We start from the raw sequence: 26,371 nt of genomic DNA, 5'->3' as shown, positions 1-26,371 counted from the left end.
AGATCTTGTTTTCTTTTCTTTTCTTTTCTTTTCTCAGTTTTACAACGAATAATATCATATATATATATATCATACAACTATAGAAAGAAGAAGAAGAAGAATGAGAGCTAGCTAGAAAAGAGAATCAATCATGATGAATCAACCAAAGAGAAAATATGATACAACTCAACAAGTTATAAACTTGGATGACGACGATGATGATAACAAAGAGTCGATTAATGATAGTGTCAAGCAAGACAGTAATCCCAATCCACCACTTCTTCTTCTTCATACCACCAATAATGTAGAAAAGAGGATGCATTTCAATGTCGATGATGATGATGATGATGACGATAATGAATCAGAACACCAAGGTAACCATAATAATAATGTAAATAAGAATAATAATAATAATCAAACGAAACAAACACAATTAGATGATTGTCATCAACCTCTCAAAAGAGTAAAGTTGGAAACCATAGAAAAACCGCTTGTAAATAATAATAATAATAATAATAATAATGTAAACCAAACCGATCAAACATCAACAACGTCTACATCAACAACATCAACAACATCAACAACATCAACGCCATCAACAACATCAACAAAATCAACGTCACCAACCAAGTCTTCTTCTCTGTTTAAATCGCCACCACTTTTTCCTCCTCTTTTTAAATCACCAAATGTAATCATATCAATCGATTTGGATGATGTTCCAACAACAACATCAATATCACCTTCACCAATATCACCTCCATTGATATCACCAAGAGACGAACAAGAAATCATTATTTTAGATGACTATGACTTCGAAACGAGTTTAAACGATGTTATCGATGTTGAACAGATGATCATTGAAGAGGAAATCCAAAGACAAAAGAGTATCATCGATGCGGATCTTCAAAAAGATAACTCTTTTTCAGAAAGAGATATCGAGGTATGGAAAGGGCTCTTGTACAAAATGATCAAAAAAACCCCTTCATTTAAACGATTGACACATTTATTGGTGGCCTGTCAAAATGCAACTGATATCTATATCAAGAGACGTCATCTTTCCATTTGTTTGTTACGAATGTCATTTATTCGCATGAGACTTCAACGTGTATTTTTGTCAATACCCAAGGTACTGACTATACTGGTTGAAAAGGAAAAGATCAACTTTCGAGTCAATGAAAACCCCATCACCGATCCTATCCAAAGAACAAATAAAAATGTTGGAAAGGTAAATACATATTGGTAGTTTAAATATTAAATATTTGCACAGACGATGACTAACTTGTTCAAATTATAGGATGTTGAAGAATTTATTATTCGAATCATTTCATCTAGTCAACAATTAAAATGTGATTCAATTATTTTATCTGGATATTTGGATGCACCTTTAGATCATGATATCTTTAACAAAATTAACAACAGCAACAACCTCAACAATGGAATTAATAATACCAATAACAACAATAATACTGATAACAATAGGGACAACAATACTAATAAGAGCAACAACAACAATAGTAGTAATAATATTAATAAGAACAATAATAATAATAATAGTAATACCAAAGTTATTAAAACTGCACCTCATCCTTCAAAGTCTCCTGCTAATAATAAGGAAACAAGAACGAGCCAGAATGAAGAGATTAGTAAAAAGTAAAAACAAATTGCTGGCAAAGCAATCAAGCATTAAAACAAAGGGTCGTTTGGATAAAGATAAAAGGCAGACCCTGCGTCAAATGGACACGAGATTGCACGAATTGGAAACAGAGATATCACAAATTAAAAAAAGATTCCAAGAGAACAGAGCAACTTCCAAAATCAACCAACCTTCCAAGAAGAGTGGAGAAAAAGTAATTTTTTGTTTGGACGATGACAGTGACGAATATAATGATGATAAAGATGAAAAAAGTGATCAAGACACAAACTGTTATGTAATCAGCGATCTCAGTGACTCTGACTCTGATACAGATAGCGATTCTGAGAAAGAAATTGACAGTGACAATCCTAATCAAACGTATGAACCTCACATGTCAAAAATTGGTTCCAAAGATTTTACTCTTCCCCTTCCTACACCTCCTTCTCAGTTTCTCCTTCCTCCCCCAACCCACCTTATCCTTCCACCACCTCTTCCTTCTCGCCCACCTCAAGATCCTCCACATCCTCAGGATCCTTTACATCCTCCCACACCTATATCAGAACCCAATCCATTAAAGTATCAAGAGAGAACAGGAAAGGAATTCATATTTGATATTGAAGAAATGATAACGGTGGAATTTGACCGTATTATACAACTCCGAAATATCTTACCATATATCGAAAAAAGAAACTATTTGATCGTACCCAACGATCCATCATTCCCCACAGTTGATTTTTTCATTTGGAAGTGCAAGGAAAAGATATTATACGCCTGCCAGGTTACAACTGGAATCATTCACAGCAACAAGTTTAGCACTTCACCAATCAAGGCAATGATGGAAAGGTTATTCAAGCCAGTGGCACACGAATTTGTTTGGTTTGCCACCTCAAAACTTCACATCAATCATACAATGAATAACCATTATTTTATTGATATTGATAAAACATTTCTTTAAGTAGAAATGATATCACACAAATAAAAACAAATAAATAATGTTTATATCTATGGAAAAGATTTACACCAAGAAATTAACAATCTCTCATGAAAATTATAAAGAGTGGATAATATTCTTTGATTTATTTTATTTGTTTGAAAAAAGTAGAAAGATACATATAATATTTAATTTTTTTTTTTTGTACCATGGTGGGTAGGTTGAATAAACTACAAATAAATCAAAATTGATTGAATAATGTTTACAGTTTATTTGTTGATATATCGTATGTGGATCATTGTACTTTTAATGTACCTACCAACCAACCTACTCTATCGTTTACATAAACAAGATCTGTTGTAGAAAAATATTTGGATGTACGGGATGGATGGATTTGAAATCGGAATGTGTGTGATAAATCTTGAATGGTGATACATGTATCATCATATGGCACTATCTGTGTGGGTGTTTTCAAAACACTAATACTATTTTAAGTTTTCCGTAAAACATATAACCTTTTTTGTATTGATGACAACTCACATGTCGCAGTGTAGTAAATACCAACAGTTGTTGTAATAGTTATAATATAATATAGTTCGGAGAGAGTTGAGAATAAAGGTTATAATATATCTCCGAGAACCAGGATCAATTATCCTATCTTATCCTATCCAATCCAATCCAAAACCTATAAAGCCGACTTGGCCTGGCATTCAAATGAATATCCCAGAGTACACTTGTTTGTTTTTTTTTGGTATTGAATACCAATCCCTCTGTTTTAATTGGTTCAAAATCGAATCTTGGTTTTACCATTATTATAATAATCTAAATAATCCTTTTTCCATTTAAATATATATAACCTATTATAAATAATTAAAAGATGAATTTTAACAAGACTAGTCTTGGCTCAACTATATTAGTATTTTTGTTGTTTGTTGTATTTTCACCAATAATATTTACAAATGGATCCATTGAAATATCTGTAAACAACAAAGATATTCCATCAACTTTGGTGAACCCACCAAACTTTACACCAACAACACCACCACAATTTGTTAAAACCAAAAGACAGTGCAACTTTAGGTTAAAGATTGATATTCCTGATTTGTACAGTCCCAACTTTACCGAGAGAGCCTTGGCCGACTCACATTTTAGAAATGTAACTTGGGAGGATCCCCGTCTCTCAGAGTGGAGTTGTGTGGATGGACGCGCATCGACTGGTAGCCAAGTAGGAACACCCGGAGGAGACAGTGGAGAGTTTTTACTCAACCTCGCTGTTGCCTCGTCTATCTTTCCAGGCCGAATCACCAAGTACAATGTAGAAGATTTGTTGCTGGGATTCCTAGAGACAGAAACAGCACCACTGTACATGCATACTGATTCTGAAGCCGACCAAAACCTACTAGATGGATTGATGCGCAAGTACCCCGACTCTGGATACACCCAATCCAACTTTAACCTGTCTAGTCCAACACTCAGACAACAAAGTGAAATCCTATCGCTCATCACCAACATTTCCAATGTAGGGTGTGGTCACATTCGTTTGATGTTGCAGTACCCAGACATATTCGAAATGCCAATTGAACTGACACAAGCCTATATCCAAGCATTCTTCAAGACAGAGTGGAGCCATTACAATAGCAATCGTACCGAGATCCGTCGACGTCACCATCCTCACAACTATGTTATTCTCCAAGGTCACCATGAAGAAAGAGCAATACTAGTTCTAAAGATTAACCGTGATAGAGTGAGCAAGAGCGACTCATGCTACAAACTAGCACCCAAAATCATTCCAAAGGTAGCAGACAGTTCCATCTTTCTTTCCAATAGTGACGACATTGCCAAAGGTGTACGTAAAAGAATAGCAGAGTACTTGTTGATCAGATTTAGAGCATCCTATCATCAAATACAAGAATACTTTGCCAAACTATCCAATCTAGCAGACAAACAAGGTGCATTTACATTTTCAATCATTGGTCCAACGTTGCCTAGATTTACTTGTTCTATTGATCTATTACCTTCTTCAAACGTTTGATCATCAAAATCAAAAATAAATAACTAATTTTAATAAAATATTTTTTCTCATTGCCTCAGTGGTCGACGAACCAAGAGATTATTGAGTTATTACTAATAACATCAAGATTTATTTATTGTAATAATCTGTACAACTAAAACAATAAATCAGACTATCACATGTTGATTAATTAATTTAGGATACCTATCTAACATCATCCTTGAAGATAGGTCTGCTTGCTACCCATCTAGGTATTTAAAATGAAAGAGTAAGTCAACATTCAAATTCCTATATTTAAATGCGTAGACATACGAATTTATATAAAACCAACCACTAAAGAGTAAGTCAACCCCACCACCCCCAAACAACCAAACATTGGCCAATGTAGTGATAGATATTTTATTATAAATCTGTTGTGTGGAAAATATTTCATATCTTTATCCGTTCATTCTACAAAGAGTTTGATATTTATTAGAATCTACAGTACATCTCTTCAATCTGTCTGTATATCTGTCTTTTATAAACATATAAATAGATGTTTGGTCTGATACCCAGGATTATAATCCAAATCATATATATTAATATTAATATATATTTATTTATTTATTAAAGATGAAATTATCTTTTACTATTGTTGGCATTTTAGTATTTTTTATAGTTAAACTATCATCATCATCTTTTCAATTTATATATTCTATGGAACAGGGTGAAAATAATTGTCATGGAAATCAGTTACTATCAATTGGTCATCATATAGAATCGATGGACACTGCTATTATCCACACCGCCCAATGTTCATTCAAATTGACCGTTGAAATCCCTCCACAATTTAAATCCAACTTTACCATTGAACAATTGGCCAAACACTTTGAAAAAACTAAATGGGTGGATCCTGCAAGTGCAGAATGGAGTTGTGTTGATGGAAGATCAGGTGAAGGGGAATTGGGTACACCAGGTGGAGATTCTGGAGAGTTCTTACTTGCATTGGCAGTGATGAATTCCATTCTTCCAAATAAAATCAAACCAAGTCATGTCGAAGAGCTCCTCACTAAATTCCTCGACAATGAAGATGTTTCCCTCTATCTCCATACAGATGACCATGCCGAGGCAAGATTAATACATGTTCTGCAACAAAAGTTCCCCAACTCTCACTACAATGAAAACTTTAACCTTGAAAAACCAACTGCCAATCAACAAAATGAAATTCTATCCATTTTATTTAATTCTTCTTATGTTGGTTGTGGTCATATTCGTTTAATGATTCAAGTATGTAAAAAATTAAAAAAAAAAATATTTTCTATTTTTATTAATTTGATTTGGTTTGCTTAGAATCCAGAGATTTATGAAACTCCAATTGGATTTACTGAAGCATTTATTAAAGCTTTCTTTACTACAGAGTGGAGTGAAAAATCACACAAGACAGAGTTTAGAAGACATGACTTTGTTATTCTGGAGGGAGATCATGCTGAAAAGGCAATCTTGTCACTCAAAGTAAAGAGAGACAAGATTCCAAAGACAAATATGTGTTATACAAGTGCCCCTTATGTTCAACCAAAAGTTGGTACTGATTCATTTTTCCTTTTGCATGGTGAAGCTGAAATCAATCAAGGTGTTAGAAAGAGAATTGCAGAATTCATATTCCGTCAATTCAATCTCACATCTGACCTAAAGTCAAAGTATTTTGCAAAGTTATCTTCACTGGCAAAGAAACAAGGAGCATATACATTCTCTATACTAGCACCAAAACTTCCAACCATTAAATGTAATATGGAAATGGTTACTCTTCCAAAGACTATTGAAATTAAATTAAATTAATAATTAAATCTAAACTAGGTATTGATGTATCGAAGTTTTTAATAAATCAAATCATTAAAAAAAATAGTAAAAAAATATATAATTATATGATTGTGTGTAATGAATGAGTGGTGAAAATCAATCTTTTAAAACTATTTTAGAATTATCCATATTTCTTTCAATATTTCAAGATAATCTAAATAAAAAAAAACAATATCTTTTTAAACCTAAACTCTAACAATGAATGAATCAATAAAAAAAATAACAAACAGTAGTTACATCTATTTTTTTAAATACAAATAATTTTATTTGTACACACTCTCTCTCAAAACTATTCACTCAAAGAATTGATCAATGGAAATTGTACTTGATATGCCTTATTTTGTTATTATACTCATATTTATTATAGGTAGGAAAAAAAATAAATATATAGATATAATTAATCCATCCATCTTCTATCCCTTCTAATTTTTTTTTCTTTTATTCATAGAATTAATATCTAAAATTGGGTATTCATAAATGAACGAATAAAATATTATTATTTATTTATTTATTTATTTATTAAACAACTAAAACCTATATGTGATAATATATAAATTATATTTAACTACTTGGTGTTACAATATTTTGTTGTTGCTGTTGTTGTTGTAGTATGGTAGCAGCATGTTCTTGTTGTTGTTTTAATAAGATTAGATAATCATCATAATTTAAAAACTTTTTAATCACTTGTTCTAGATCCTTTTGTTTGAGTGGTTTACAAAAGTAATCGTCACAGCCAGCACGAAGACATGCTTCACGTTGTCCACCCATAGCATTTGCAGTCATGGCAACGATGGGGGTATGTTTGATCGATCCCTCTAGTTGACGGATACGATTAGTAGCTTCGTAGCCGTCCATCACTGGCATTTGTATGTCCATGAGGATGAGATCATAGTTGCCATTTGATGCCTTTTCTACACCCTCCACACCGTTAATGGCAGAGTCTGGATTAGTGATTCCAATTTTTTCCAACATTTTAAAAAGGATGATTGCATTTAGTTCATTGTCTTCAATGACTAAAACATTGGGTGCTCTCTTTTTGACGAGGATTGGGAGTTGGATAGTTGGAGACGATGCACCATTGACAAGTGGTGCATTATTAAGTAGATGGTGTTGTGGAGGTTGTTTGATGATTGGTGAAATAGGAGGTGACTTGTTTAGATCCAAAAATGACAATGCTTCCTTTTCCCTGGATCGTAGTGGAGGTGGAGCAAATTGATGACAATTGTTGTCATCAGTTACAATGACCCCTAGTTTGGGACTACTAACCGAACGTTTAATGGTGGGTGAGTTGACCAATTGGCCAATAGGTGAATGGGAACGATTAAAGGAATGATGATGATGTTGGTTGCCGCTGCCGAGATGTTGGTGTATGTTTTGTTGCGAGTAGCTTCGTCCAATAGTTTGTTCGCGTGTTAGGTCTGCCAGTGTTTTGAGAAGGGCATCTCTCTTGATGGGACGGTTGACAAGCAATATTCCACACTCTTGTAGCATCGATTTAGAAGATGTCAATGCCAACTGCGTAATGACAACAAAGTCAACTTTAATATCGAGGTTGTTGGATGCCGACCGCTCCTTTATCAAATTGATATTATCGATTAGATTCATAACATGATCCTCGTTATAGTTCAGTGGCAGTCCAATAATAATGATATTATTGTTTTTGGCAAGTAGGAAATCATCAGACGACGAGAGGTAGAGCGACAGATTGATATTTGAAAAGGTGGAGCTATTGATTTGCTTGATGCCAAACGATGAAATGGCCTCTTCAATCTGACCGCGGATAGTCTTGTTGTCCTCGAGTATAATGATATTGGTATTGTCTCTAAAGAGACTCAGTTCGCCCGATGGTTTGATATGCTCTGAGGGGGGCTTGGCCATCTCGAGTGAAAAGTGGAATATACTGCCTTCACCAATCTTGCTATTGATACCAATCTCTCCATTCATCAATTCAATCAATTGTTTGCAGATACTCAAACCCAAACCACTACCATCGTATGCTCTATTGACACCTGAATCAATCTGTGAAAATCTTTGAAACAATTTATCAAAGTCTCTTTGTTTGATACCAATACCACTATCTCTTACTTCTATAAATATACTATATGATTTGATTTGAGTTGTAGTACTATTGTTGTTGTTGGCAGATCCCAAATAGGGAGAATTGGAATTGGAATTGGAATTGGAATTGGATGAATCTTGATTTACTGATAAAAGGTTAAAAGTGGTGGTTGGTGGAACTTCTGTTGACAATTGCTGTTGTTGTTGATGTTGTTGTTGTTGATGTATTTGTTGTAATTGTTTTTGTTGTGATCGTAGAGTTGGAGTAAGTGACTTTTCATTTAGATTGATTTTGGTCGTATCGATCGTGTTGGGTGTAATGTTGACCTTGACAAACACCTCACCCTTGGAAGTGAATTTAATGGCGTTGGACAACAGATTGACGAGTACTTGGCGAAGAAGGTTCTTGTCGCCAATGACCGGCACTTCACTGGTACATGGGTAGCAGTACATACCAACCATCAAACCCTTTTGGTGTGCATTGTTGGCAATGGCTCCAATATTCTCTTCGAGGAATGATACTAGGTTAAAAGATGTGTAGTTTAGGACAGTCTTTCCTTGCTCAACCTTTGATAGATCCAAAATATTATTCACCATAAACAAGAGTGACTCGGACGATTGTTGGCTAATACTCAGCAACTCCTTTTGATCAGATGATAGGGGGAATGTTTGGAGTAGCTCGAGCGAGCCAATGATATGGTTGAGTGGGGTACGCATCTCGTGCGACATGTTGGAGATAAAGTCGCTCTTTGCCTTGTTGGCACGCTCAGCTTCTTCCTTGGCAAGGAAGGCTTGGTTGGCCAAATGATTAGTTTGCAAAAACAAGCGTGCGTTTTGAAAAGACACGGCAATCTGCGTAGACAAGAGGTTGAGTACTTCCATACGACCGCTTGTAAATGCACCGGTGGTAAAGTTGTTCTCGAGGTAGAGAATTGATACCAATTTACCTTGATGCACAATAGGGAGGACTAGGACGGATTTGGGACGCTGGAACTTGACATAGGGATCGTCGGAAAAGGTTTTATCGTCGGCTGCGTTGGATATCAATAGTGGAGACTGTGTGCGTTGTACATAGTTGATCATTGAAGAGCAGAGATTCCAGTTACCATCGTCTCTGATTGCTTTGTTAAACTCTTCCATTTGTTGTTGTGATTGTGAGAGTGAGAGTGGCTGCTGAGTTGATGAAGAGGACGATGAAGATGAATGTTGTTGGTATTGGTTGGGTGGTTGGATATTGAGGAAACTAAAGCTCTTTAGGACGGGTGAGAGGATGTTGGGACTGGCTTCGAGTGGTTCTAGGTCCTTGTCGGCGACAGTGCCTCGGTTAATGTACACCTCGACGTTGACCTTGTCGCCCGTGACACATGCTGATGCAGCTACATTCATGTCTCCAAACAGACCGGGGTTGGCATGGTCGTTGGGGAATAGCTCGGAACTGACGTCGTCGAGTAGTAACAGGTATCCTCTGCTCGCGCCGGCGTTTCGAATGACCACCTTCATCAAACGTTTGAGGAGACGGTCATAGTAGATTTCTTCGGCGAGAGAGTGTGACACGGTAATGACCGAGCACAGGTCAAATGCATCTACTTGCGGGTACTGGACACTCTGCTTGCTGCTTTGCTGCAGGTTGTTGATGGACTGGATCGATCCAGTTGTTTGTTGAAGGGAGGACTGTCCTCCCTTGTCCGAGTGGTGCGCAAGGCCGGCTTGCGCATCATGTGATTTGCGTCGGATAGACAGACGCGGCTCGACATGCTGGTGTGTGGAGGAGGGTGCGACATCCACCGCGTATCGCGTGTGTCCCATGCCGACCGACAGCGAGTTGGGTGTTCTGCTCGAGATGGGGTTAAAGATGTGCGGGTACTCCATCTCGAGCTGGGCAGCCTTGGCAGTCGCACCCCACATACTATAACACAACTGTGCCTCGAGCAGGTAGGCACGAGCAACGGCATACTTGGTCAACTTGACATACATACGCGCAGCCATCTCGTTGGCAAGTGCTTCATACTGCACATACTTGTTGAGCTGTGCCTCGGAAATAGCCTCACTAAACAGTTCCATCGCTTCGATGTACTTGCCGTGCACATGACACAACTCGGCCTGCACGAGCAAGACCATGACGTAAAAGTTCTGCTTACTATTGCTCGCGTAGATGATAAGACGCGCGACACAGTGTTCGACCATCTCCAGACGCTCCTTTTGCTCGGTATCGTCGATCACGCCAACCGTGAGATCCGCATCGCCGTCGTTGATGGTGCGGTTGCGCTCATCAAACAACTTGAGTATGGTCAGTGACTTGTACATGTAGTATATGCTCATCGGAGAGTGTCCAAAGATACCCGGGATAAACTGCTCTGTCTTGAGTGCCGACTGCCACGCCTTGTCGTATCGACCGAGCATATAACAGTGCTGCATCTTAAAGACATAGTGGAATGCCTTGGGACAGTCAATCTCGATCATCTCGAGGTCTGCTTCAAACCCATACTCGTCCCACTCTCTCCGCGCAATATCGTCGTCGGGCAGTTCCTTGGGACCGATCAATTCAACGACAAACTGTTGGTGCGACTGCAGGATACGCAGCATTGGGATAAAGTTGTACTGTTCCACAAATGCTATATGCTTTTTCGAGCAGTTAAAAACGTCGACCAGCGGAACACCAGCCAACAAGTTGGCAAAGACAAGATGCACACTCGAGTAGCACGCGTATCCCATGTCTCCCGACTCGACCGATTCAAGGAACGACAGCTTGATCAGCGCTGCATTGGTCGACATGTGCTCGCGCCAATGATTGATAAAGTTGCCAAACAACAGTGTCACCTTGCCCTTGGTGCTCGGCTCATTGTGCATCTCTTTGAGTTCCATCGCCAGCTTTCCACACTCGTACCCGGCAGAAAAGTCGTCAAACGTGCCGATACACACCACGGGTGCAAACATGACCAGTCCAACCGACGACCACGGGGTGCACCCGTATGTGATGGATATCTCGGCCAGCTTGATCAACAACGCGCTCAGCAACTTGATATTGGTGAAAAAGAGCGGTGCAATCATGATGCCCATCACCTTGGAGCACACGCGAATACTGTCTGATGCTTGCGGGTTGTTGAGCAGCTCGAGGAACGACCGTTCACCCAGCTGATCCTTGATGTTCTGGTACTCCTTGCGCAAGTCGTCTTCGGACGGATTCCGCAGGATGTGAATACCCATGTCTGCCAGATACGTGATACCGTGCTGCGCGCAGTCGCTGAACCGCGACAACAAAGTGTACTGCTGGATCTTGAGGGCAATCGCTTCACCCCGATCCTCGAGTGTCTTGGACCGCTCAATCACAATCTCGAGCAACCTTTCCGACTCGTTGATATTGCCGCACATGAAATCACACTCGCTCTTTTCGATAAAGATATTGTACGTCGTTTGATAATTCTCTTCCCAAGCGTCGGGAAGGAACAACGTAGCCAATGCACACTCCAAATAGCTGTTGGCGATAGCATACGCTGCCGACGCCTTTGCCTTCTTGCCAGCAATATAGTTTAGGTTGCCGAGGATCAATCTCTCGTCTCGTGTCGTCACCAAGTCCATTCCTACATTGTATTGGTTGACAATGTCAAAGATGGTCGATTGATCCTTATCGATACATCCACCAGCATTGGCATACAACGATCTCCCAATATTCAAATGAATCTCTGGTTTCTCTTTACCCTGCAGTACCAATGAATAAGCAGCCTGTTGTACACGGTCATGCACAAACCGATATTTCCTGTCATCTATATTCAATATCAAATCCTGTGCAATGATCGGTGTCAACAATCGTAATATCTCCTCTGTCGTACACTCTGCAACCACTGACAACATATCCAAATCAAATATATTACCAATACAACTTGCCAATTGCATTACTCTTTGTGATTCTATTGATAATTGTTGTAAGTTACTATTTAAAAATATAGAAAACAAAGGGTCAATAAATATACTCTCTATTTCTATTTCTTCTACTTTTTCTTTGTCATACTAATATTTTTAGTTTACATACCTAACCATAAATTCAACAACATTATCAGTATATTGACGAGTTTGAATATTTGTAATATCCCATTTCCAACTATCACAATTGACATCGAAAAAGACTAGATTCTCGTTGAATAGAGTTTTGAGGAATTGAATGGTAAAGAATGGGTTACCATGTGTTTTTGACAAAACAACCTCTGACAGTACATAGGTTTCATTTGGATGTTTGTGTAGTGACGATGCAACTAGATAATTGACATCCATCAAATCCAATGGTTTCAAACTGATTCGTGTCACTGGAATCGATATTTCCTCGCACAGTGATAACCAATGTTGTTTGTTGGTGTTGGTAAATGCTGTATTATCCTCTCGATATGCACCAATAATGAGTAAATGTCGTAGATTATTATTGTTTTCTAGTATGAGTTTGATGAGACGACATGATCCTTCATCGGCACGTTGTAAATCGTCGAGGAACAAAACGAGTGGGTGTCCTTCCTCTGAAAAGACACGTAAAAAGTCTTTGAATGCTAAATCGAAACGATTCTGACTCTCGGATGGTGGTAATGCTGGTACTGGTGGATACTGTCCAACAATCAATTCGAGCAATGGTATAACATTGACAATGACACCTACATTGGGACCCAAAGATCGATGTAATTTCTCCTTGTAAAATGCCAATTCCACTGGACTGAGTACTAGAATCATATGCATCAATTCGTTCAATGCTTCGATAATTGCACTATATGGCACACCTCTATTATACAAATCAAACTTGCCAGCTATAAATCTTGGTCCCGAAGGTGCCTTTTTCTTGGCAGCATTAATCAAAGATGTCTTTCCAACTCCACTACCACCCGATACAAATATAAATTCCTTATTACCTTTACAAACTCTATTAACTGATTGATACTAAATAAATAAATATAAATATAAATATAAAATATAATTAAATAAATACAATAAAATAAATAAATCTATATTGTTTTCTATACTTACAATGGCATTTAATTCATTCTTTCTTGAATATAATTCAGTTGGAATATGAGGACGATGTAATACATCATAAATACCCAATTCAAAACCATCGGTTGTACAATTTGAACTAATTTGTGATTTACATATTTCTAAATCTCTTCTTAGACCATATGCACTATTATATCTTTCATCTGGTGATTTCTTTAATAATTTATCTATTATTTTTGATAATACTATAAAGTAAAAAAAGTTGATTAATAATGAGAATATATATATAAATATTATTAATTATATTATTTTATATTTTTTACATACTTGGAGGTACATTATAATTTAAATCAGAAACAAAAGGAGCCTTTTTTGCCAAATGAGCATGAATTAATTCAGATAGATCATTTGTTTGGAATGGTAATCTATTGGTTAATAATTCATAAAATGTAACACCGAGTGAATAGAGATCGGATCGATAGTCGACCGTATGTTGAGTACGACCAGTTTCTTCGGGTGATGAATAATAATAAGATGTACTATTATAACGTCCAATCTCTGGAAATGTCTTTAGATAGAGTAATGAATTATCAATCGTTTGACCATTGGAAAGTTTAATGACCGAGAATTGAAAATTGGCCAACTTTACAATACCATTGCTAATATAAATATTCGATGGTCTAATATCACGATGTATACATCCTCTTAGATGAATTTCTTCTAATATTTTTGCCACTACAAATAAATAAATAAATAATATTGTTAATATTGTTAATTATAAATTTAGTTAGTGGTTTATGTTTGTTTGTTTGTACATACATTGAATAGAAATATTGATAAAGGTCATTAAATCCATATCTTGAAATTTGATGGCAGTGGTTGATGTGATGATAGGTGATGATGATTGAGGGGTTGGTAGTTTATTCGATTGTGATGCGGGTGATAAAGAGGATGATTGGGTACTGGCAGTGTCCCCAGAATTTGGTGTTGATCTTGTTTGTGAATTGTTTAGACTGGATTCTCTAGACTCACTTGATTGTTGTGATGAACTAGATGATGTTGTTGTGGTGTTGTTTGTAGATGTTGATGTTGATGTTGATCTATTTCCTTGTAATGATGTTGGAGTTGGTGGACCCATAGATGAAAAGACAGATGTGAGTGGTTTGAATCCACTATCCTCTAGGACAAATGCAAATATCGATCCTACTTCAGTTTGTGCACGCAATACTTTAATGACACCATCTATATTGTTGAGTATGGAGAGAATGGCAAATTCTCTTTGAAACAATGACATTAGATCCATTGAAGGGTACTTGGTATTGATTATTTTAAGGAGTACTTTTTGGTTGGAGAATAATATCTCTGCATGTCGACTGGCCGATGATGGTGTACCACTATTGGCCGATGCTCCAGTATAAGTGATTGGTGGGACTGATAATCCACTCAGTGACGACGATGATGACGATGAACCACCAGATGATACACCATCATAATTTACATTCTCCAATGAAAAATGTTTGGCCAAGTGTGGAGTTTGTGGAGCACCAACTGTAACAGGTTGAGTTTGTGATGACGACGATGATGTTGATTGTTTCGAACTAGTCGTAGTTGAAGTAGTCGAAGTCGTATTAGATGATACAATAGCAGGTGTTGGTTGTAACAATGCTGATGGTGGTGTTGGTATTGATGAAGCAGATGATGCTCCTTTGATATGAGTTTTAATGTATCCATTGTTATTGTTGTTATTATTGATATCAGTTCTTGGACTAACTAGATTAATACTAGTAGCTGAGAGTAGAGTGCTCGTAGTGCTACTAGTACTAGTTGTCGAAACAGTTGGATTGTTTGTTAAAGAGGTAGATTGATCTTGGTCTTTATCCTTATCCTTTTCTTTATCCTTGATTTTGGGAAACTGCTGTTGTTGCTTTAATATTAAAGGTGAGGATGACTGATCCAACTTGAATACATTATTGTTATTGTTATTGTTATTTGTCGTGTTGATACCATTGATAACATTATTATTATTCTTTAATACTAGTTGTTGGTTGATATTATTATTATTATTATTATTGCTTATACTATTGATATTGCTACTGAGACTAATACTATTGTTATTATTGTTGTTGTTATTGTTGTTGTTGCTATTACCATTGCTATGTGAATTAGATGAAGCTGAAGAAGCAGATGAAGCAGATGAAGTCGAAGAAACATAGTTTGGTTGATGTGGTAGTTGTGCATTTGGCTGATTCCACTGATTCAAAAATAAATTATTGTGCGAAAAATAGGTAGCTGTAAAGATGGAGAATATCTTTTCCTCTTGTATCTTTTCACCGATATAAAAGTCTTGTAACCAACTTGCTGAACTCATATTCATTTTTTGTTATATTTTTCTTTGTTTGTTAAATTAAAATCAAAATAAACTTTTTAAAATAGTAGTTGGTTGGATGGATGGAAAATTGATTTTGGATGTTTGGAAAATACTAATAATAATATTATTATGATTATTATTACTAGTTTGTTGAGTGATGATTGGTCTTATGCCTAATTTTGTTGATCTATGTTTAGTTTGATGAATGAACAACTATAAATAAATAATAAACAAATATTAATTAATATTAATATTATTGTTGAAACAAAAGGTTGAAATTCCTCTCCCAAGAATAGAGACTTGTCGAGTTGATATATACTGCTGCTGCTGCTGCTGTTGTGTTTTGATCCTATCCACAAGAGTCGGTTTGGTTAGGGTTTAAATTGTAACTGACAGTCAGTCTCTATAGACTAGTCAAGAGGAGATAAGATGAAAAGGAAGGAATTTTATGATTCGTAACAAAAACCACCGTCCCTCCAAACCTAGTAATTACTTTTTAGAGTTGTCTTTTGTTGATATCAACAACAACAACAACAATAACAGAAAAATTGAAAAAATGAAATTACAATCTTTCGCCAATAATATTACTCTCTTCTCTGTTTGGCTAATTTAAAATCTGATGATCCGTTAATTTTAAATTATTATTCTATTTATTCTAAATTATTATTATTATTACTGTTTGACTGACTGACTGAATTGTATTGTAAAAATAAATAAATAATAATAATAATTATTTCTTTGTTGAATGAGAATAAAAAAATTAAAAATAATAATAATCTAGATTTAACAATAAAACAACAAATGGATTGGTTTTATTGCTAGATAGATTGCTAGATAGAAAGATAGATAGATAGATAGATTATTGTCGACAACGTTGTTTGTTGTTTTATCATTTAAATGACTATAAGTCAAATTGTAATGTAATGTCCCCGTTCAGTTGGAGTTCCTTCTCTTTTTTTTTTTTATCTCTCTCTCTATTCTGTTTTCTCTTTGTGTTGTCACCTATTTTTGATGAAACACACTTCTCTCTCTCTCTCTCTTTCTCTCTTTCTTTCCATTGATTTACTTTATTCATCCATTTATATGGTTCATGATGATCTATGTGTAATTTAGCACAGTCCCCTCCCTACCTCTACTCTTGATCAACAGTAGAGTATTAAATGATTTACCATCCATCCTATTCTATTTCACCCCCCACCAAACACTGAGAGAGTAGAATGGAAATTCGATTTATATTTTCAACTAGCTATTATTGGAGCGTAAAGACATATAAAAAAAAGAGCAATCCAATTTGGTCAATAATGTTGATCAACATAACAATAACAACACAAGCAAGATTGCATAGGTAGGTGGGTAGGAAGGAAGGTAGGGGGTGGATGGTTATCGTAACAGGACGTGTATATATATCGTCGTACACCGGATAGTGGTTAAAAAAAAATCGATCCACATTGTTTGTTGTATGTGTGTGAATGAGTGTGGCATGGTGTTGGTGTAAATAATTCACCTACACTTTTTCCAAGCAGGAATCGATTTTTTTGATGTGATTTCAATCAGATTACATTGCAATGTGATGTAATCAATAACCCAACCAACTATAGTATGATAATGAGATTTCCACCTTTAAAAGGAGAACCAAACCAATTATTATTAATATATCCTAAGATCTTTGAATTGGTACTACTATGATTTCTTTGTGCGTACTACTATGTTCTTCTTTCTTTTTAATTATAATATATTATATTCTTCTATTCTTTTTTCATCCATTTTTTATTATAACATGATTGTTTATTCCAACCTTGGTGTAAGGAATAAACTGTCGCCCAAATAATGTTGATTGATCACACCCATACCATCATTTATCGATTTGCTATAATAATAATAAAAAGGAGGATTGGTAATGATGATTAGTATTACTAAATTTATATGCGACCAAACAACTTGGTACACTTACATATCGCTAGTTGACATTTTAGTAAGACCAACAGCCGAGGCATGAGTCTTGCCCTCGGCCATGATGGCAACGACAGAATTTGCAGGTAAATCAACTTCAATTCTTGCACCAGGTGAAGTTAAACCACGACACATAATATTAGCACCTGACAATACAAATTTAATGGCTCCTCTATCTACCTGTAATATTGGCATCATATCTGGATCTAAATAATTAATATAATTGTTAATCATCATTCAATCCAATATTTGTTCTTGTTTCGTATATCTTGTTGTTGTTGTTGTTGTTATTTTGTAATGTACATTTATGTAAGAATCTTAAGGTTGGGTAATATGGTCCTTCTCTTTCATTAAAGAAAATGATTTCATTATTAATTAAGACAATGTTGATATGATTTTGGCTATATATAGATAGAAAGAGTTAGTGAGTGCATTAATAATATTAATATACTATCTGTGTTGTGTTATAACTATACCATTTAACTTGAACGATTGCAACTTTCTTTGGGAAGATTTCATCTTGGTATTGAGTGAGGTTTGGGTATAATGCAAGGATTGAATTCTTGATGTTTCTTTGCATCGAATTGGCTATTTGAGAGTTGGCTGAAGAGCCTGGTTTCAATGTTAATCTACATTAATTGAAATAGAAGTAGCAAAAGAGAGAAAGGGAGAGAATAGATAGATAGATAGAAAGAGTGTGTGATGATAATGATGGAGAATGAAAGGTTGAGTCAATTCTTTGTAATACATTGGTTGATGGCAATATATCGAGCACGTCATACTTTTTAAACATTTCTCTATTAATCTATATATATATGTATGTAAATGAAGTCGTATGTTATGAAGACGAAACTGATAATGTTCAAAATAGATCGCTTTCTTTTTGAAATTTTACCTCATCATCAAAATTTTTATTGAGGTAGGAACCAACAAGTATGTTTATTTATTCAGACAAGAAATAGGAAAGTTTAATTATTCACTCATTATAATACAACATGTAGATAGATATCTATCAAAAGATAATCAGATCACAATTAGAATTGATCAAATCACATGTGATGATGAATACTCAAGTAAAAGGTACATTAAGCAGATGTCATGATCATCAATTCCCGAGATTTCATTTAGATTGTCAACAACTGCCTTTACTTTACTACTTTCTTTTTTTTTTCTAGATTAGATTGAAGTCTTGTTAACAAGACTCTCCTTTTGTGTGTGTCTATAATTAAATCATAATGATTATATCGTCGTAACATTATGGATTGGTGGATGATCAAGAGCCTTGTCAAGTCAATGCAAACCACCAATGAACCACACACAAATGCAAACAATGGGTGGGGGACTCTCGTCGTTGTGATCCAGATATACATCATTCCTTCAAAAGACACAACAGAGGGGTTTAGCCAACAAAACGTCATCTCCTGACATCGTGCTGGTTGGCAACAAACATTTTAAAGGAAAATTTCGAAGTCAATCTATTTTCGGATCTTACAACGATGCAATGCCTCGTACGAGAGCTCTCTCATCCTACTACAACTTTATCAACTTTAAAGCCAACAACCATCATCATTTTTGATGCTCTTTCAAATATTCATTTTTTGTTGTTGTTGTTGGGATTTCGAATAATAATTATTCTTTCGTTTTGTTTATAGTACTTAACAACTCTAAAAACTAGTCCAAACCCTTCATTTAATTTTTCCCAACCATCCACATCACATTCATTATTCGAATCATCTTTCGTTTTCCAATTGGTCAATAAGGCAAACACGCGATTGATTTGACGAGTTAGTTATATACACCTTTTTTATATCCATTATATAATTTATATCTACATAGTTTGTAAATTTATTTCAAACAACCTTTATTATTTATAGTTGTTTGAAGTTTGTTTTATTCTTTTTTTTTTTTTTAATTCCAAAATGATTAAATATATATACATTTCAATCATACTGGTATTATTTGTTCAATCAAGTTTTATAAATGGACAAACATTATGGACAGGCAATAATCATTATTATGAAAAGTTGACATTAACAGGACAAGACTATAATTCGGTCATGTCTATAGTTAATTCCAAAACTTTTAACAATCATCAAGGGTATGTCAAACTAATAATAATTATTTAAATAATCTCATTTATTAATGTAATTTTTTGATTTTTAATTAATTTAGATATTTGGCAACAATTACAAGTGATCAAGAATATACATTTATAAGTTACACTTATGGTCAGTCATTTGTATTTGGTGCCAGTAGAGTGGGATCACCAGATTTATTCTATTGGAGTGGTGGACCAGAGAAGAATATGCCAATGTATAGACAATCATTGGGAAGGTGCTATGAATATTGTAATTGGGCATTCTTGGAACCAAGATCGTATGGTGGTGATGTTATTCAATCGACAAATGATGGAATGGTAACGACCAACATCACTACAAATGCCACATACACTTTTATTATAGAGTATGGAGGATTGAATGATCCATACTTGCCACCTGCTCTAACACAAGGAGGGTCGGTAGTTGTATCTCAATTGGACAAGGGTACACCTCTATGGAACCTGTCTACTCTTATGATCACCATGGTACCATCTGGATTATTGCCAGCTGTCGCCTTAACCATTACCAATCGTTCACTGACCAATTTCATCGTTGAAATACCCGAAGGTAAACATGAAAGTAGTATTTTGTTTAATGATGGTGTTCGGTCCTTTTCGTTTCCAAAATATAGGTATCAAGTACCGTATATCCGGTATCTCATCCCAGGATCACTTCAATACCAAACTAGAATAACGCTGGTAGGACTCAACTTTGGACCTAGTATATATGACGGTCTGTTTATTCGTGACAGTTCTATGCAAGAATGTACCAATATCGTTGTTATCCAACCACACACAATGGTGTCTTGTATGACACCAAATTATTACAGTGATTTAATAGCCCTCTATCCACTCCAAGTCAAAGTTGGTGTACAATTGATTAGAAGTTATAGAATCCCTTTTTGTATGTACAAATCAATCAAATCACTAACTAATGAATATAGATTGTTAATATTTTATTTTTTATTTTGTTTGTTTTTAGACGAACCAACATCAGTTACAGTGACAAGTGTAAATCAACAATTATCATCATGGGATGATATTAGACAAGGAATTTTAGATGCAAGACCATCAACCGTTGATTATAATGTGGCGTATCCATGTGTGTTTACAACTGCTGTGCAGGAAAACACTGCAAGAAGAATATATCCTTGGCGTACATCTATGGAGTCTTTTTCAGGACTTGTGATGAATGCCAACTTGGAGATTGAAATTGATACGATGGGTGGCCCAAACCATGGAAAGATTGCAGTGTCTGCAGCAGGAGTATTCAACTCATCGGTTATTTGGATGAGTGGAACATTCGCAGCACCGGTCAAACAACAGGGACGTGTCTATGGCTATGACCCATCGCTTCGTACTATCATGGATGTTACTGGTCGTCAGAGAGGCGAGTTGATATGTTTTGGCACTCGTCCATTTGAACTATCAACACAACAACATCTCTACGTCAACACTACAGGTGGAGAAGTATATTATAATGTTGGAGGATCGAGTGGGTTTGAAGTATCGACCAAGACATTTAGAATCGATTTGATTGGAATGATTGGTGATATTCGTCAGACTAGTGATACACAGTTAGGTGTCATTGTGCCAGAAGGTAGTGGTGCAAACCATACCTTCGATGTCAGCATTGAGATATACCGTCTTGGCAACGCTATACTCTCTTATCGACCACCATCTATCGTCTCTGTCGTACCACCTCCCACTATTGGCGGTCCCATCACATTCTATGGGTATAATCTTGGTAAACGTGCAGCCGACCTGGTTGCCACCTTTGGCAGTGGTACGTGCACATCGATTACAATGATTCAAACACACTTTACAGCTAGATGTACCGTTCCTCCAGGTGTCGGCACCAACAAGACGCTCAGCATTACACTCGCCGGCCAGACTGGAACCATCGACGTATCGTACGAACCTCCTACCATCCAATTCACCTCGATCAACCAAGACACCCGTGTTAGCATCGCAGGCAAAAACTTTGGCGCTGGATTCCAAGACATTTACACGGTCCCAGCGGCATTGTCACAAGTATCGTTTACGCAAAATAATCCACTCGTCAACTATATCATTTATCAAGTTACATTCCCACCAACCACTCGAAATGGTTATATATCGGTAGTTGTAGGTGGACAAATGTCCAACGCTGTCTATTACAATTTTACACCGGTTATTACCAGTGCCAGCAGCATGCCACTCACAGGAGGTGACTTGACACTGACAGGCTACTTTTTCAACACACTTCGACAGAATGGTGATCCCACAAACATCGAACTCAAGGTAATTGATGGTGTCACACCATTCTACCCAACTCTAGTGTCAAGTTCCAATGACTCGTCAACCACTCAGTTTATATTTAACGCACCTCCTGGTATTGGAGGTAATATGTTGGCTTATTTAACCATTGATGAAAAGACTTCGGAATCGTGTGTAGTTGGATATCAAGGTCCTGTACTTGGAGAAATCATACAAGATGGAACAACACTTAGTATTACAGGTTCTTATTTTGGATCAAGACCTGATATTGTTACTGTAAGCATTGCAGGTATTTCTACACCCATATCACCACTGTCAATGTCCAACGGAGTTATCGTTATCGCTATACCACCATCTACAACCAACAGCATGCTTAGTGTATCAGTGAGTGATCAAGTCACACCAGAATATCCATTCACACTAGAACCAATTATTACATCGGTGTCATCAATCCCTACAATCGGAGGACCTATCACTATTGATGGATACTTTTTTAATAGTGTTGATGTATTTGGTAATCCAATCACATATAGTTTGACAGTTGATGGTGTATTATGCCAGAATGCATATATTGTTGGTGGAGATAACCGACAGATGGTATGCCAAGTGGGGTCTGGGTCAGGAGCAAATAAAACAGTCACACTCTACATTGGATCAAAACACACCAACTCAACAACCAATTACAAAACACCAATCATTACAGATATTCAACAATCTCAAACCATCCTCACCATCCAAGGAACTAATTTCATTGGTGATATAAACAAGTCAATGATTCTTTTTGGTTCTTCTTCTTTTATCCAACCTCTTACTAGTTTGTTTGATTCTCAGACCAACTTGTGGACTATGACTATTGTCATTCCAGACAATACTACAAATGGAGGTGTTGGTTTGTCTGTTGACGGTCTAGTATCAAATGAAAAAGATTTGAAGTTGATACCATATATTGAAAGTGTTTCAGAACCATCAGTTTTGGGTGGATCAATCACCATTCAAGGAAAATACCTTTCTCTCAAACGTAGAGATGATTCGATCGCCCCTTCACTCGTCTATATCGACACTACATCTAATCCATGTACACTTGTCAATAATACATTGGTTTTAGGTCAGCTATTGTGTAATGCTCCATCTGGATTTGGTTCAGCTCACAATTTGTATGTGTCTATTGACCATGTCATCTCAAATGCTGTATCATTCAAATACAAAGTGCCAACCATAACCGATTTCATTCAAAATGGTACAATGGCCACCATCAAAGGAAGTAGTTTTGGTAGTAATCCTAGTCAAATTCTTGTATTCTTTGGTACCACACTCACCAACTATGCTGTATCAACTTTGTTGCTTGAAGGCTCCCAAGAATCATTCCAAGTAACTATTCCACAATACTCAAAGTCTGGTTCGTTGAATGTATTAGTAGCAGGTATTTCATCGGTTCCTTATTCATACCAACTGAAACCACATTTGATCAATGTTACATCACCCAATCAAGATGACGGATCTATTATCATTTTGGGTGATTATCTAAGTCAAACCAAACAAGATGGTACGGCCACTGTTGTGACAGTGACTATTGATGGTGTACCATGTACCAATATTCAATCACTACCTATTGGTGCTGATGGATACGAAGTACTGAAATGTGTGGCACCTGTAGGTGCAGGATCAGATCTTCCACTTGTCGTCACTATCGATGGATTATTTGATATTATTCCATTCACTTTTAACGGTCCTTCACTCACCTCGGTTACAGTATCACCAATGAATGAAATACAAGTAATTGGAAAGAATTGGGGAAGTGTTGCACAAGATATAAAGTTGTATTATGGTCAAGATCAACAAATCAATCAATTTGAATTCAACTCTACATCCAACACTATTACATTTACAGTATTACCAAATTCACTCAATGAATTGGTTTATGTAGAGTATGTTGGAAGATTATCCAATTCATTACAAGTCTTGTTATATCCCATCATATCGAGTGTCACACCATCAGAAACAAGTGGTTCAATTGTCACTGTCAATGGTCAATTTTTAAATGCCAACAAAGGAAATGGAGATGCAACCGATTTGGTCATTCTATTCAATGGTCAACCAGTCCAATTGCTCCAGGTTGAAACTACAAACTCTAGCTATAAGCTATTTTCAGCACCCAAAGGAACAGGATCCCACTCTACTGTTACCATTTCAATAGAAGGTAGATCACATTCTCTTGAAAATTATACATACCAATCACCTACAATTCAAAGTTTGGTGCAAGACCAGTCCACCCTTTTTATTCAAGGAAATAATTTTGGTGATAGCGTCACTTTGGTAGATTTATCATGGTACCAAAATATGATGGAAATAGTCTCTGTCAATCACACTACTATCATTGTCAATCTTGCATCGGTATGTTTAAATGGTAGATTGTTGGTCCGTGTTGATTCATTACAAGCAAATGAACAAGAGTTTATTGTCAAGCCAATCATAACTGGTATCGTAAACAATGTCGGACCCTATGGTGGCCAAATTAACATTACAGGTCACTATTTAAACGTCAACCGTGTCAATGGTACAACTACCAATACTTTGATCACTGTTGGATCATCGACCTGCCAATTTCTTGTCGCTGGAAGTGCTGGAGAGTACTTTATTTGTAAACTGGTTGCATCTAGTTTATACCAAGCTCCATTGACTGTTTCAATCGATGGTGCAACAAGTGTTTATTCCTCTTACACTTCATTGGCACCTGTTGTGACTGATATCACCTCTACGGTTTACAATGTCTCTTCGTATCTAATTATTACAGGCCAACACTTTTATTCTCCATCGACGGTCACTATTGGATCAACCCAATGTACAAACGCAGTGGTCAGTGCTCAAGGAACAACAATCAATTGTACATTCTCATCAAAGGAGCCACCCTCGATGAATGCAATCCCCGTCACTGTCAAATCTGTCAGTCTTGAATCACTGCCAGTTCCATTATTCTTTTATACAGTCAATCTATGTGGTGTATCATCCAATATTTGCAATGGAAGAGGAACATGTATAGGAGGAAGGTGTCAATGTGCCATTGGATACTCTGGTGATATATGCTCGATTCCAGTCACCACAACACCACTTTTACCAACACTCTCGTCCAATTCACCCAATGCAACCTTTAGTCTTGGTAGAGGTGTTGAAATTGCAACTGGAATCGTCTATGTCCGTGAGCTTGGCCCATCAGGAGCAACAGTTGCAGTGTCTGATCTAACAACATCGACATGGACTGCCCAAACATCGATCAACTCTACAGACTCTATTTCAACAACCTATACAACCATTCTCAACAATACTGCACTGCTTTCAGTGACGGTTGTCGTTTTTAACAAGTCGTCTACAACGCAGTTTGCAGGTGAGACCATACCTCAAACAGCTCGATCCTTTAAACATCTCATCACTGTAAAAGGATGGAGCTTTGTATCACCCAACAACCAACTCGAGGTTATCTATCGAGCAGTGACACCAAAGACATTTGCATTTAATTGTACTACAGCCTCGACGGTCATCTATACAAACAGCAGTAATATTGGTGCACTCAACAACACACTCACAAGCTTTTTAATCGATTCTCCCATTGGACTTGTTCAATCACGATTCACTTCTCGATCGATTATCGACCAAAAAGTAATTGCTATGAGAACTTACCAACTCGCAACCACAGATCCACTTTCTAGATTTACGACCAATACCCAAGGTCTCTATGTTGCCATGACACTTTCTAGTTTCACCTACAATGCCACCTTTGATCCATCATTCTTTGGTTATCAAAAACCAGATCCAACTCCTACTACTTGTGGTACTACCACCAGTTCGACAACGGGTGGGCATTCGACTACAACCACCACAACAGGTGGACACACTACCAAAGGATCAACAACCAAAGGATCAACTACCAAAGGATCAACTACCAAAGGTTCGTCCTCAACTGGTCACTCTTCATCTCCAAGTCAATTCAACAACCTTTCACAATTAATTTTAATCACGACTCTACTATTAAATCTTTTATTCATTTAAATTGGGATTAAATAGTCTAATAAATATAATTAAATAATTTGTAGATTTACTAAATATGTTGGTTTATTTTACTTTTATTTTTTAGTCATGATTTCCAACAATTCCAAACTTGGTCTTGGCTATTGGTTGTACTTTTAGTTCAAGATTTTCCTTGTATTGTGAGATTTCTAACTAGAGTTCCTACCAAGCCTTCACCATTTTGGAATATAAAATTCTGGGCATTTGAATTACATTTAAAA

The 26,371-nt window shown here is 36.4% G+C and overlaps 5 protein-coding genes across 5 annotated transcripts; 2 read left to right on the top strand and 3 right to left on the bottom strand.

Annotated features, from left to right (window-relative positions):
* Positions 1–133: 133 nt before the first annotated feature.
* Positions 134–6,369, top strand: DFA_00987 (uncharacterized protein; the record flags this gene model as incomplete). The annotated part of the gene is made up of 9 exons (XM_004358905.1): positions 134–1,204; positions 1,274–1,629; positions 1,766–2,256; positions 3,139–3,283; positions 3,441–4,569; positions 4,754–4,805; positions 5,030–5,058; positions 5,167–5,820; positions 5,884–6,369. The coding sequence occupies 9 exons, from the start codon at positions 134–136 to the stop codon at positions 6,367–6,369; spliced, it is 4,413 nt and encodes a 1,470-aa protein (XP_004358962.1).
* A 582-nt stretch (positions 6,370–6,951) lies between these two features.
* On the bottom strand, positions 6,952–9,834 carry DFA_00986 (histidine kinase; the record flags this gene model as incomplete). The annotated part of the gene is made up of 1 exon (XM_004358904.1): positions 6,952–9,834. The coding sequence occupies one exon, from the start codon at positions 9,832–9,834 to the stop codon at positions 6,952–6,954; it is 2,883 nt and encodes a 960-aa protein (XP_004358961.1).
* A 187-nt stretch (positions 9,835–10,021) lies between these two features.
* On the bottom strand, positions 10,022–15,790 carry dhkG (histidine kinase; the record flags this gene model as incomplete). Its single annotated transcript, XM_004358903.1, has 7 exons — positions 10,022–10,128; positions 10,356–10,725; positions 12,031–12,376; positions 12,476–13,362; positions 13,450–13,661; positions 13,744–14,151; positions 14,236–15,790. The coding sequence occupies 7 exons, from the start codon at positions 15,788–15,790 to the stop codon at positions 10,022–10,024; spliced, it is 3,885 nt and encodes a 1,294-aa protein (XP_004358960.1).
* Positions 15,791–15,840: 50 nt separating this feature from the next.
* Positions 15,841–18,527, bottom strand: DFA_00984 (uncharacterized protein; the record flags this gene model as incomplete). The annotated part of the gene is made up of 9 exons (XM_004358902.1): positions 15,841–15,896; positions 15,928–15,997; positions 16,851–16,882; positions 17,293–17,376; positions 17,599–17,651; positions 17,736–17,940; positions 18,038–18,135; positions 18,211–18,363; positions 18,517–18,527. 9 exons carry the CDS (start codon positions 18,525–18,527, stop codon positions 15,841–15,843), a joined length of 762 nt encoding a protein of 253 aa, XP_004358959.1.
* Positions 18,528–18,991: 464 nt separating this feature from the next.
* On the top strand, positions 18,992–26,132 carry tgrC3 (IPT/TIG domain-containing protein; the record flags this gene model as incomplete). Its single annotated transcript, XM_004358901.1, has 4 exons — positions 18,992–19,068; positions 19,707–19,832; positions 19,907–20,736; positions 20,815–26,132. 4 exons carry the CDS (start codon positions 18,992–18,994, stop codon positions 26,130–26,132), a joined length of 6,351 nt encoding a protein of 2,116 aa, XP_004358958.1.
* Positions 26,133–26,371: the final 239 nt, after the last annotated feature.

This window comes from Cavenderia fasciculata, assembly GCF_000203815.1.
Source record: "Cavenderia fasciculata unplaced genomic scaffold Scf_Dfasci-F-a-25c12.r2-5, whole genome shotgun sequence".
Taxonomy (NCBI): domain Eukaryota; phylum Evosea; class Eumycetozoa; order Acytosteliales; family Cavenderiaceae; genus Cavenderia; species Cavenderia fasciculata.
This window is presented reverse-complemented; position numbering and strand designations above follow the sequence as displayed.